The sequence below is a fragment of the Megalops cyprinoides genome, chromosome 1 (assembly GCF_013368585.1).
Source record: "Megalops cyprinoides isolate fMegCyp1 chromosome 1, fMegCyp1.pri, whole genome shotgun sequence".
In the NCBI taxonomy this organism is placed as follows: Eukaryota; Metazoa; Chordata; class Actinopteri; order Elopiformes; family Megalopidae; genus Megalops; species Megalops cyprinoides.
The window spans coordinates 10,882,814-10,895,920 of record NC_050583.1 but is presented as its reverse complement, the minus strand read 5'-3'; the positions used below and the strand labels follow the sequence as shown (position 1 = coordinate 10,895,920).

The 13,107-nt window shown below is 45.8% G+C and overlaps 1 protein-coding gene across 1 annotated transcript; it reads left to right on the top strand.

The window, feature by feature from the left end:
- Positions 1-4,789: 4,789 nt before the first annotated feature.
- On the top strand, positions 4,790-12,767 carry LOC118771498 (lipopolysaccharide-induced tumor necrosis factor-alpha factor homolog). Its single transcript, XM_036519543.1, has 5 exons — positions 4,790-4,871; positions 7,815-7,966; positions 8,192-8,260; positions 11,682-11,826; positions 12,644-12,767. Exons 2-5 carry the CDS (start codon positions 7,819-7,821, stop codon positions 12,747-12,749), a joined length of 468 nt encoding a protein of 155 aa, XP_036375436.1. The 5' UTR covers positions 4,790-4,871; positions 7,815-7,818; the 3' UTR covers positions 12,750-12,767.
- The last annotated feature ends 340 nt before the right edge of the window (positions 12,768-13,107 follow it).

Here is a 13,107-nt window from a genome sequence, read left to right as displayed (position 1 = left end):
CAGGTGGAGGACATTAACTAAATGAGACGTGGAGCACACGACGCCATCTGGTGGTCAACCTGGGAAGCAGCAGCCGGAACTGTGAACCTTAACTAACCTTATTAGTGCGTTGGCACACAAATTGCAAAACTGAAAAAAGGATGTGGGGGTACAGAGTTGTTTGGGATCCGACCTAATTCTCTAGATAATCTATGGGGCAAAGGGGCGTTATCTTTTTTGCTGTGTGCAGCTGATGCCTTTGCAAGTTTTCATCAGTGATATTTAACTTATTAGATAATGTACATTTTAGCACCGTGAAATGAATTTGCACTGAGATTGTGAGCTGCTTGTACTTTTGAATGAATAAGGAGTATGTGTTACAAAAAAAACACACACATTTCAGTCAAACAGACGGCTTTCTGCCTGGTTTACACGAGATGGCTTTTTACATGATTAACATGTGGGCATGCTGTTTTTCCGTCAAACAGGAAGCTATCAACGCTAAGTGCCTTTAGTAAGAATACCAACAGGCAAATGTCATGTGATCAATTTCTTAATGCATCCATCAGACCATAAATAACGAGTAAGCTGCTGAGGAGCCACGAGGACACCGCCATCCTGTATGCTGTGAGGGTGATACTGAAGTAGAGTACTGAATACAAATGGAGTAAGTGGATAAAATGCCATTTGCAGTTGCGTCACAGAGGACACCCATGAGTTCATGTGGAAAAATCACACACCCAGTCATTTCTCAACAAACTGCTACTCAGAGTTCACAAGCTGTAATATCACGAGACAAATTCATCCACTCTGACTTTCTGTTTGAATAGGAGGGGACTGATTGGTTGGTCCCCACCTCACAAGCTGTTAAACTGTCATGGTAATGAGTAGCAGACCTTCTTGCTTCCTGAGCTGAAGCCTGCAGTTAAACATCAACTGAATTACTGAAGGGACGGATTGCCGTTTAAGGAACTTTCCGATATCTTTAACAACAGTGTATTTCCTTGTGATGTGGGGAATGTGAGGAAGATACATTGCCCAAAGGACACAAACCATGCACACAGGACACCAGCACCATGCTCTAAGAAATAAAAGATCTTCGAGGGTTCTGAGGGGAATTTTCAGGGTTCCGTAAAGAACCTTAAAGCTTATTTTGTGTATTCATTTCAAGTTCATACTAGATAGGTTAGTTTAGAACCTTACAATCATAACCATGATTTGTTTAAGGACTCAATAATTGTCTTAGTGTAGTCACTGCAAAACTTTCAGAAGCAATTTATGATTGCATATTTCAATCAACCCTTTGACATTATGGAAACTGATAACTGTCATTAAAGGAAATTAAATTAAATTTGATTAAAAAATGAATCTTTTAAAATTATTTTTTAAATTTTGGTAACTTGGCTAGCGATCAAACAAATGCTTAGGTATACATCAAAGATGCCCACAGGAGTCCTATCTGGGCTTTCTGTAGATAGTGTGTGCCAGAGCTAGCCCAAAGCAAGCCCACACTGGTCTGACAGGAGGCCAGGCCTATGCAGGGATCCTTGAAGAAAAGATATCTTAGCAAAGAAGAATTGTGGTTCCATCTTGAGGTTCAGGTGGTTGATGGACATGCCAACACAAAAAACGGCATCCAGGGGTCTCTGAAGAAGGAGAGAAAAAGCTGAATATCATTAGCAGTGTAGTGGTAGGACAAACCATAGGAGGAAATACTGATATAGTGTGGGAGCAGAATAGCAGGGGGCCCAGCATGGAGCCCTGTTGAACTCCTGTAGTGAGGGCAGTTGGTGTGAGGCAGTAGTTGGTGTACAGCCTCTCCGGGTCATCTTGTAGAAATGGCAGGAGATATTATGTGCAACCGAGGAGAGGTCACCGCCAGATGCCGCCATTCCTGTTAGGGTTGCCAGAGGATCTGATGATTTTCATTGCCAAATACGGTAAACAGGTCATCAGGAAGAGGACAGAAGACATGGGAAGCACTTTGCTGAGTGAAGTGCTTCTGTGATTGCAAGTAAAGCCGTCTCAGTGGAGAGGTCAGCCTTAAAGACAAATCAGGTTTGGGCCGGGGACCTCATTCTGAAAGAGAAAATTGGATCATTGGTTAAAAACAACACGCTTGAGGGTTTCCATCCCTTCAGGTGTTATGGGAAATTCTTTGAGAGGTGAAGGAAAGACGTGTTCCACAAATAACTCTGAATAAACAAATGAGCGTCAACATTTCTTTGCGGAGCTGGCTGACCCAAATAAGATGTTTCAAGCGGAGAGATTTATTTTCGCGTTTTAGTTGTGGATGAAATGGTTGTGGGGCAGGACGTTCTTTTCATTGATAAACAGCCAGCAGACAAGCAGTTGTTTATGGAAATGCATTAATATTCTGGGCATTTTAGGAGTGTATAATTATGTAATAGCAGGAGGCCTCCAAACATATTAACAGGCTTGGGCAAGGACAAGGCTGCTTATTTGTAATGATGAAGCAATCACAAAAATGTAGACCTCCCTTATTTGTTTCATTAGTTGCAATAGATGTTTTTTTTTCATTTTTGATGTGGTGAGGACTTATATTTCCAGAGTGAATCTTAATTTAGCCGATTGTAAATAGGTCTGAAATTTAGCAAGTTAGCCAGTTAGTTTTGCTTTCTATCACTTCTCTTACACAAAACAGCATGTTGACTTTCCGGCATTAATTGACTTGAAACCGTAGTTTCGTGTGATCCTACAACCTGTCAAAAAAAAAAAAAAAAACAAACACAAAAATGCTTGTCTGTCATCTCTCCTCCCACAGACAGGGGCAGTACCAGACAGTGGCAGCATGAGGGGACGCTAGGGGGTGACTGCAGCTAACCTATAGAAAAGGCCCCCAGAAAATGTAACATTGTGTGTGTACTGATATCTGAACTGAAATTTCGTTGATATTTGATATGAGTAAAGAGCCAGCAGATACATAATTAGTACATGTTGAGTCGTGTGCGATTTAGCACTTAAAAATGGCAGTAGTTCACAAAATGATAAAATGATTATGTGCAGCCCTGGCGGACTCACTTATGCAGAGTGACAGTAAATTGATTGCGGTAATCTCATTGCTCTCCACTTTGATTAAAAGTGCATCACTTCAGCAGAGTGTAGTACCATCATTGCTGCCCTTCCGCTCAGAACTGCGGTGGCACGCACGGCAAAACAAACCTTGAATGAAAGTTTATGATTTACAATTGCTGTGTGAAAGCGTGCTTTTACTTAAACACAAATTCTCATCCAACCTTCATTTTAAGTCTGATAAAAAAAAGAGTATGTCAAAGAGAATATTTATTCTATACACTACTAGGGATTCCTGAGTATCTTAACTTGTTCAGTTTTGTTTCAAAAACAAAATGCCTTCGAAGCCCACGCTGCAGATTCCTGAGTGTCTTAACTTGTTCGGTTTTGATTCAAAAGGATTATGAAAGAACATAAGATTAGGCAAAATGAAAAATAAGTGTGAGTTTTTCGAAAGCAGGGCCAATAATATAATGTAGCTCAAAATGCAGCTGGAGTTGCCAGATAGATCCTTTTTTTTTTTTGCAAGCGAGCTCAACTCATGCTTTGTCTTAGCCGGCCACAACCCATCCCCATTTCCTGTCATCTGCTTTTTTTTCCCCTCAGCTGAGAACAAGATGTGTCAATCACACTTATGCAAAACAATATGATGGTACAGCAGGGGAAGGAGAAAATGTTACAATATATGCCTGGATATGTACATTCAGCCCTTTCTTAATGCACTGACGGTCATGCAATGTAATTCTCTGCGCGTGAATGAAATTTCCCTCTGTCCCTGCCCACGTACCTTGTTGAAATCGGCTTTCACCAGCTGAAAGGATAGTTGATCAATCCACACTGAGTGTGTGTGTGCCAAAGGAGAATCAGGCTTCAGCCTGATAAAATTATTGAGTGAGGAGTGAACCTCACCAGTTTCACACACGTACATGCAAGTACTCACACACGCACGCGCACACACGCACGCACACACACACACACACACACACACACACACATACACACACATTCACACATCTTCATTCAGAGCCAACTGATTCCTTGAGTTCAGTGACAGTGTGTGTTGTTCTTCGGCCCCTAGAGGTTTCGGAAGGACTGCAGCCCAAATTATTGGCCAATATTTCGAGAGAATCCTGCGTGTGTTTACTCTTTTCTTTTTTTTTTTTTTGAGCTGTTTAATGATCCAAGCCTCATTATCCTCAGCGTTTCAGCAGCTCCCCACCATCTGAGAATACTTAGGGGTGGAATGGCATTTCCTGTTTCACTGCCTGTCAACATATTCGCCACACTTTTGCAGCGATTGCGAAGCAGCGTTGTGCAATAGATTGAATTGTTCCCAGTGCTGGCAAGCTGTCCACCTCCTTTCCCATGAGTCACTCATGATATCTCTACAAGCATCAGGAAGGGAGTGGGAAGATTATGAACTTTAGCTTTCACTTCTTGGATTTCACGTCATCTGTGTGTGTGTGTGTGTGTGTGTGTGTGTGTGTGTGTGTGTGTGTGTGTGTGTGTGTGTGTGTGTGTGAGTGTGTGTGAGTGTGTGTGTGCGTGTGTTTCAGAAAACGCTAGCCAGTGTTATCATCCCTTCAAGCACCAGCATGGCACGCATCCAAATAGTGCATTTGAATGAATTTAGTCTCGAAATCCCATTTACAGCTGGGGAATAATGTACCACTAAGAGTTCCCTGATCAGATTGAATTTCCCAACATGAGGTCACGAGTTCCTTGCCTCATAAATGGAAAAACTCCTCCTACACAACCACTCCCTCTTGCAGTTTCTCACAGCGCAGCAGTACTTCTCTCAGACGCAACAGGAACGGCAACTCCTCAACTCCTGCTCGTGCATCTACAGAATCTAACAGGTAAGAACTGCTGTTTTCTTTCTCTTGTACCCTACTTTTGGGGGGAGGGGGGGGGGGGAACGCAGTTGTGGGGGGGGGGGGGGGGGGTGCCTGGGAAAATTGCTGGCTAATGGCTTGTGAAAGGAGCAGAGTTGCTTTCTCAGGCATTGCTGCAGAGCGGGGCAAACGCTAGCCAGACATTTGTGACGGGGGGTGGGGGTTGGTGGGGGGCAGTGCTGGCTCCACGCACGCCGCACCACAGGAAAAGACGACCAACCTGAGAGGAGCAGAGCATCGGGCTCCCTCGTGTTTCTATTCCTCTGAGAGCGGGAATGTAACTGTGCAGTGCCCCCCGAAGTTTTGGTGCCTGCAGTCTAAAAATACCCACAAGATCAACGTCGCTAGCAGCAGAAAGTACGCGTGTCTGAGGTGTTTGCGGCTGCTTGTCAACTACGTTCTGTGGGAGAATTTTGTATGTTTTTATTTTTTTGAATATAAAGTAAAGCTTTATGTCATGCTATGTCAAGAATGTCATTATGTAAAACATTTTTTTAAGAATTAACTACAGAAGGAAGGCCACTTTCTTTGAGTCAGGTCAGGGAGGATAAGGACATACACAGTCAAAGACTCTTTCAATGGCAGCCTAGTGGTTTTTGATAAGATGTTGTTTTTTTATAGTGGCTTTGCATATCATATTTAGGCTGAAACTGTAACCAGACCATCCTGAGGATGGGCCAGCAGATAAGAGGAGGATGCATCTGTGTTTTGGCAGTGGACGCAATTTAGCGTCACAAACATGTGACCCAGCAACATCAAATTTACTGCTTCCATTGGACAGCAAGAAAATTAATTTACAACCAGGGTGCGACCAGGAAATATATTTATTCTTCTATCGGTAATTTGGTTTCATGGAAAAAAACAGCATCCTATAAATGTCAATGATTACCAATCATTCATTTGTGTGTGTGTATGTGTGTGGTGTGTGTGTGCGTGTGTGCGCGTGTGTGTCTGTCTGTGTGTGTGTGTGTGTGTGTGTGTGTGTGTGTGTGTGTGTGTATGTGTGTGTGTGTGTGTGGTTGCACACTTATGAGGACGTGAGTGGTATTCCATTCTAATTCACTTACCGAGGACTGTTAGAGTGGCAGGGAGATGTAGCATGACTGGTTCTATTCACTCATGAGTAGAAAAAAAAAAAGAAACACCAGCAGCATGCTCTGGAATTAGACCTCAGACCGGCCAACTCACATTTTCTCCATCCTCCCGGGTTCCCACCCTCATATATCACATTCCATGCAAGTTAGCGGTGCTGTTTCCCCCTCCTCCTTTTCTTTCTCTCTGACATCGCCTTTCGCCGCCTCTCTCTCCCCCGTCTCCTCCTCCTCGCCTCCCACACACAGCAAACCCTCTGTGCTCTTCTGCCAGCCTCCTCCAGCCCCTGGGCTTCAGAGAGCATCTTTGGCAGCCGAACTGCTCTTTGTTTTAATACGGGTCAGGTTCCCCCCCGGCCTCACGCTGCTAGGAGGAAACGCCTGGCTTTTGTTTAACTTGTTTATACTACCGAGAGAGACAGGAGGTTCAGATTGCTACTTCGAAATCTAATTCCCGCTTATAAAGTAATGTTGCAAGAGGTCGGCAAACTTCCTCCTCTGCTCAGACCTTTGGCCAGGCCCGGCGCCAGGATGAAGTGACTGAGGTGGCAGTTAAAAATGGGGGGGGGGGCAATGTTTTTATATAGTAAAACAGTAGGTAATCATCCTGCTACGCCTATTTCTGCATTTTTTTCATCCTGCGGGGGGCAATATAGTAGCGTTTTGACTAGATGTGAACAATTCCCTACCTTACCTTTTCCATGTGTTTGCACGTCATGGACATAACATGAAATAGGAATTTCATATGAAACATATTTGGGGCAGATTGCCAGGTCCCCACCTAAAAGTGGTCTGGTAGCAGGTTTAATGAAATTAATTGATTTAACCATGCAAAAGCCCCTGAAAGGCTAAATAACAACAACACAAAACTACTGTTTCAAAATCAAATAATATATGTATTTAACAGCAGTGGTGAAGCCAGTATTAAAACTGAGTGTCCTTGCACAATTATGGCAATCGGAGCACTCGGAACGTAGGTCTACAAGACGCAAAATGATAGAATTTATGAACAATTCTACAACCACTGAGAGATGACTGCCAAAGTAAATGCAATAATAGCCAACAGCGTCAGGGTCATTAAGTAAAAAAAAAAAAAGATAATCAGATCATTTTGTCTGTCTTTCTGCTCATGCCATGCAGCCCTCTCTCTCTCTCTCTCTCTCCCTCTCCTACCCCCTCGTGGCAGCGGGTACACCTTTGACATCGCAGCTCTGGCAGCTGCATGTAGTTTCAGACACCCGGCGGAGCTCAGCAGCGCAGAGCGGTTTGTGAGGCAGGAACCCGGGAACGAGACAGCGAGTCGCACGTTCGTTTGGAAACCGGTTGGTTTGGGCAGCAGTGTGGTGTAGTGGTAATTCAGGGCTTGTAACCAAAAGCTTACTGGTTCTCTTCCCTGCTGGGCCACTGCTGTTGAACCCTGGGCAAGGTGCTTAACCCACAATTGCCTCAGTAAATATCCAGCTGTATAAATGGATAGCATGTAATATTGTAACCTATGTAAGTTGCTCTGGATAAGACAGTCTGCTAAATGTATAATATAATATAGTGTAATATAATGTAAATCGATTCCTGTGGGGTGCTATACAGCGTATGCCAGTTCACGCAAACGTGAACCGAAATGTGAAGTGGTGGTGAGAGCACCTGAGCAGGGCAGGTGAGAGGCGTGTGCCCCTGTCACATGCTGTCGCCTCCCTGGGCCACCCCGTGTTGCTAAAACAAGTTGTCTCAGTGACGACCACGGAGTCAGCCAACAGAGACCTCTGGAAGCGCAACAGCCGCTGACGTCTGAGGGGGGTGTTGTTTGTGCTTCTCACAGAAACATGGAGAAAGGCCAGGGACCACCCCAGGATTTGGCTCCCCCGTACCCAGGGCCTCCGCTCAACAACTACGGAGGCATGGCCATGCCAGGCCAGCCGGTCTTCCAGACTGCCCCATACCAGCCGCCGCAGCCTGATGGCTACCAGGGAGGTAAGTGGCAGCCCTCGTCCCAGTTCAACGGGACCACACCTTCAGTATGTTCCTGGCTGCACAGCCATGTCTTCAGTCTCAGAACTGTGCCCTTTGACCCTTGCATGCAGATAAAGGCAAACATTGAGCCGTCATGGCAAGAAAAAACAAACACCTATAAAGAGCCTTGACACCTTTACCTGTTATGTCACGCCCCCATCCCTCATTGGCTGTCTCCTCCTCAAGGTTCCGCCCCCGGCATGTACCCTCCTCCTCCCCAGTTCCCTGGCGGACAGCCCCCGCCCGCCACCGTGGGTGAGTTACAGCCCGTTCGTCTGCCCCACTAGCCCCTCTCTCTTCTGAGCATGCTCACAAGTACACACTGCACACCCCATCGCCAAGGTGGCAGACAATGGCCAGGTTAGCATTTCACAATTGTGAGGCAGGATGGTTGAAGGGCCAAGCATATGGTGGGTGGGTGTGGCAGGATTCGGTGTTCTTTACATTCCTGCATGAATAATAGAAGGCTTAAGGATTCCCCCCCCCCCTCCAAAAACCTGCCGGCATGCTTTGGCCTGGCCAAACCGGCAGAGTGGGAATTCTTTGCCAGTATAAAGGCAATACATTCCCCATCAAAAAAGAGAGGGTTGTCATCCGGGTTATGATGTAACTGTCAATCAGGCTGTAAAGGTGCAATTCTGAAAAACGAACAGAGGTGATTGTTTCAGGGATCATGCTCCAGGACCCTCTGGCCTGAATATGATCACTTTTAATTGATTTACTGTTTTATCTCATTTGACTGAGACAGGTACAACATTTAAGCACTGTGCAGAGCAATTATCAGATATGTTGTATTAAAAAAGTTTTTTACCTCATGTTAATAGATTTTTTCACTCAAAAAGGTCAATTGCAATTATAAAATCACTCTGAAATAACATTGAATTTTCCCCCAGCCTGTAGACAAATGTCCATGTAGAGGTAGGGAGAAAAGGGAAACATGATTCAAAAGGCAGCAGATCAACAATACCACAAACAGACAGACAATATACCACAATACCAAAAAGGGGACAAAACCAAACAAAATAAAAATTCCACTGTCCTAAAAAAGTACTAAAGTCTTTAGCTGAGGTGTATTTGCATCACCAGCTCCAACTTTTAAGTCAAGAGGAAGAGAAGGAAAACAAGAGAGGCAAATTAAGAAACCCAAAACACTACAGGTTAATTAAAAGTTGTTGTTAAATTCACAGAACTGCTGCCAACTTGCTCTTCGTTGCAGATGCACACACTGGACAAGCTCACCCTTTCACTCTGAAAATGTCCTCCTGATCTACTCTTCTTCCTCTGAATGGAAAAGCAATCTCACGATACCATTCGCCCCACCCTGTTTGCGAATGCCTATCGCATTCTTCCCTGCCCTCCACTGATCTATAAAGGCTCTTTCTGAGTAAGGGGTGTGTCAGTTTTCCCTGCTCTTTGCCACGGCTCTTTCAAATGATTTTCTGGCAGGTAGGCAGCAGGATTAATGCAGTACAACCACCTGCAATAACCCTCCTGACAAGAACAGGAACCACGCTTTGATGTGAGTTCCCCTGACCGAGGGGGTGCCACAACACAGCGTTACTTCCGGCTGGTCAAACATTTACCAAGACAATATTTGCCGTGCATTTTGAGGGGTGCTGACTGATTCAGTGCATTGGTGAGGAAACACGAACAGGTGAATAGACAGCCGAATGAATGGTCAGTACTGCGAATGAGGCACTACAAGTCACAAGCGTAACTATACGCAGCTTTGTGGAGTAGCCCTTAGGGTGTAGGACTAGGGACTAGGGAGGAGTGCAAATTCAGACATTTAAATTAATGAGCTGCTTCAAATACCTAGCTGTATGGGCCATAGAATGGTTTATATGGCAGAAATGTGACTAGAAATAACAAGAGTTTATTAATATAACTCTGACTGAGTGATTTGGTTCATTTGTTCGCTCACTTATTTTCTAAAAAATCATTGATTTCTTTAAAGATAATTAAGTGAGTTAACAGAGAAATTACCGTAAGTGAGCTGCAAAGTCTAAAAAGTGCACTGTCTGAGCAAAAATAGTCTGAAATAGGTTTCCAGGAGGTAGGAACTAAAACTACACAACCTGCCATGAAGATAAATACTGCCACCCCCCCCCACACACACACACACACACACAGACCAAATCATGTTCAGATTGCAGTAATTACTTTCTGCTTCAGTTATTTTAAATTTTTCAATATGACAGGTCTTTAAAGCCATCTGCATAGTTTGCCGTTGTTTGCTAATCTGAGGTTGGAAGGTGTTCTGAGGTGCAGGAAGAGGTGTGTATGTGTGTGAGCAAGTGCGTGTGCACTTGCATCTCCGTGTGTGTGTGTGTGTGTGTCTGTGTGTGTGCATGCTTAATGAGTGAGTGTGTACAATATGTGCATGCATGCTTGCATGTGTGTATGTGTGTGTATGTGTGCATGCTGCTGTTTGAATGCCTTTGTATGCATTTGCATGTTTGTGCATTCTGGCGCGTGTGTGTGTGTGTGTGTGTGTGTGTGTGTGTGTGTGTGTGTGTGTGTGTGCTTGTGTGTGTGCATAAGTGTCTGTACTGTGTGTGTATACAATGTGCAAGTATGTAGTGTGTGTGTGCATATGTGTAAGTGTGCATACTGTGTGTGCATATTTATAATTGTGTGCACTATGTGTCTGTGCATATGTGTATTGTATGTACAGTGTGTGTGCATATGAGTAAGTGTGTGTACTCTGTGTGTGTGTGCACATATCTGTAAGTGTGAGTACTGGCTGTGTGTGTACATATGTTTAAGTGTGTGCACTGTGTATCCGTGTGTGCATATGTGTAAGTGTGTACATATGTGTACTGTGTGTTTGTGTGTGTGTGTGTGTGTGTGTGTGTGTGTGTGTGTGTATGTGTGTGTGTGTGCGTGCGTGTGTGCATATGTGTTTGTGTACAGTGTGTGTGTGTGTGTGTGTGTGCATATGTGTAAGTGTGTGTACAGTGTGTGTGCATATGTGTAAGTGTGAGTACAGTGTGCGTGTGTGCGTGCATATGTGTAAGTGTGTGTACAGTGTGTGTGCATACATGTAAGTGTGTGTGCATGTGTGTAAGTGTGTGTACAGTGTGTGTGCATATGTGTAAGTGTGTGTACAGTGTGTGTGTGTGCATGCATATGTGTAAGTGTGTGTACAGTGTGTGTGCATATGTGTAAGTGTGTGTACAGTGTGTGTGTGTGCATGCATATGTGTAAGTGTGTGTACAGTGTGTGTGCATATGTGTAAGTGTGAGTACAGTGTGTGTGTGTGCATGCATATGTGTAAGTGTGTGTACAGTGTGTGTGCATATGTGTAAGTGTGAGTACAGTGTGTGTGTGTGCATGCATATGTGTAAGTGTGTGTACAGTGTGTGTACATATGTATAAGTGTGTGTACAGTGTGTGTGTGTGTGCATGCATATGTGTAAGTGTGTGTACAGTGTGTGTGCATATGTGTAAGTGTGTGTACAGTGTGTGTGCATATGTGTAAGTGTGTGTGCATGTGTGTGAGTGTGTGTACACTGTGTGTGCATATGTGTAAGTGTGTGTACAGTGTGTGTGTGTGCATGCATATGTGTAAGTGTGTGTACAGTGTGTGTACATATGTGTAAGTGTGTGTGCATGTGTGTGAGTGAGCGAGTGGGTCAGATGCAGCTCAGCAGTGTCCCTTGTGTCTCCGCAGTGACCCAGGTGGTGATGGTTCCAGGCCTGACGGACGTGCCGGGCCAGACCCAGTGTCCTCACTGCCGCCAGCAGGTGGTCACCCAGACAGAGCACACCTCGGGGCTGCTCACCTGGATCATCTGCGGCTCGCTTGCCTTCTTCCTGTGAGTCGCCACAGGCAACCGTAACCATGGCAGCAACCACTTCCGTCCCTGATTATCACGATTAATAGGCAGATCAAAGGAGAAATGAGAGAAGGAGAAAGGGAAGGAGAAAAACAGACACGTGGAAAGCAGAACGTGTGCTGTGGAGTGGAGCTGAACGCTCTGCAGACTGAACATCTCCAGCCATTTGGCAGCGGCCTGCTCCCGCACGCGTGGGCCCAGTCAGGAGATCTGGTCTAGGCCAGGCAGACTCCGCACAGTGCACACATTACATTACATTACATGCATTTAGCATACGCTCTCATCAGAGAGTGTCCTGAGCAACCTGTCAAAGGGCCACAACGGACAGTAACATTTATCCATTTGGCAGACGCTTTTATCCAAAGCGACTTACAAGTGAGGCAGAGTACGGCGCGAACAAAAAGCCACATAAGGAGTCAACAATATTAGAAGCGCAGCGTGACAAAGTTTCAACAGCTGGCCAGACAAGGCACAAGTGAGATAAAAGTGCATGAAACCAGAGATTTTTCTATATGGAAAACAAGGTTTATGATATAAGAAATTGCTTTAGGTGGAAGTGTTTCAGGTAAGGCGGTAGTGTTTCAGGTGCTCTCCAGCACAAGCAAGCAGAAACGTATCCATCCAGGTTACATGAGCAACAGTGACAGACCAGGTTAACAACACTCCCAGAATAGCATTTGACACCATTCAAGCATCAGAGCACCTGGGGGGTAGCATGCTTATCGTAGGGTTCAGGCGCTGATGCCCCTGCTCTTCCAGACTGCTAAGAGGCCTGCTGTCTGCGTCTGTCCCTCAGGTGCTGGCCATGCTGCTGCATCCCCTTCTGCGTGGACGCCTGCAAGGATGTGGAGCACCGCTGCCCCAACTGCAACAAAATCATCCACATCTACAAGCGAATCTGAGCCGCCCCGCCCCGCCCCGCCCCGCCCACCCCACCAGACCCCGCCCTGTCCTGACAGTCCCCGCCCACCCCGGTATGCCCCGACCAACCCTGCCCCGCCCAATCCCGCCATACCCCGCCCTGTCCTGACAGTCCCTGCCCACCCCGGTATGCCCCGACCAACCCTGCCCCGCCCATCCCGCCATACCCCGCCCTGTCCTGACATACCCCCACCCACCCTGCCATGCCCAGACCCACCCTGCCCCGCCCATCCCACCATACCCCGCCCTGTCCTGACATACCCCACCCACCCTGCCATGCCCAGACCCACCCTGTCCTGCCTCCCCCACCGTACACTGCCCTATCCCAGCATACCAAGT

What these genes read in the sequence shown, in the direction of transcription:
- LOC118771498 (XM_036519543.1), top strand. Translation starts at nt 7,819, where the DNA reads ATGGAGAAAGGCCAGGGACCACCCCAGGATTTGGCTCCCCCGTACCCA. An exon ending in GCCTGATGGCTACCAGGGAG is followed by an intron (nt 7,967 to 8,191) that starts GTAAGTGGCAGC and finishes CTCCTCCTCAAG; the next exon opens with GTTCCGCCCCCGGCATGTAC. An exon ending in GCCCCCGCCCGCCACCGTGG is followed by an intron (nt 8,261 to 11,681) that starts GTGAGTTACAGC and finishes GTGTCTCCGCAG; the next exon opens with TGACCCAGGTGGTGATGGTT.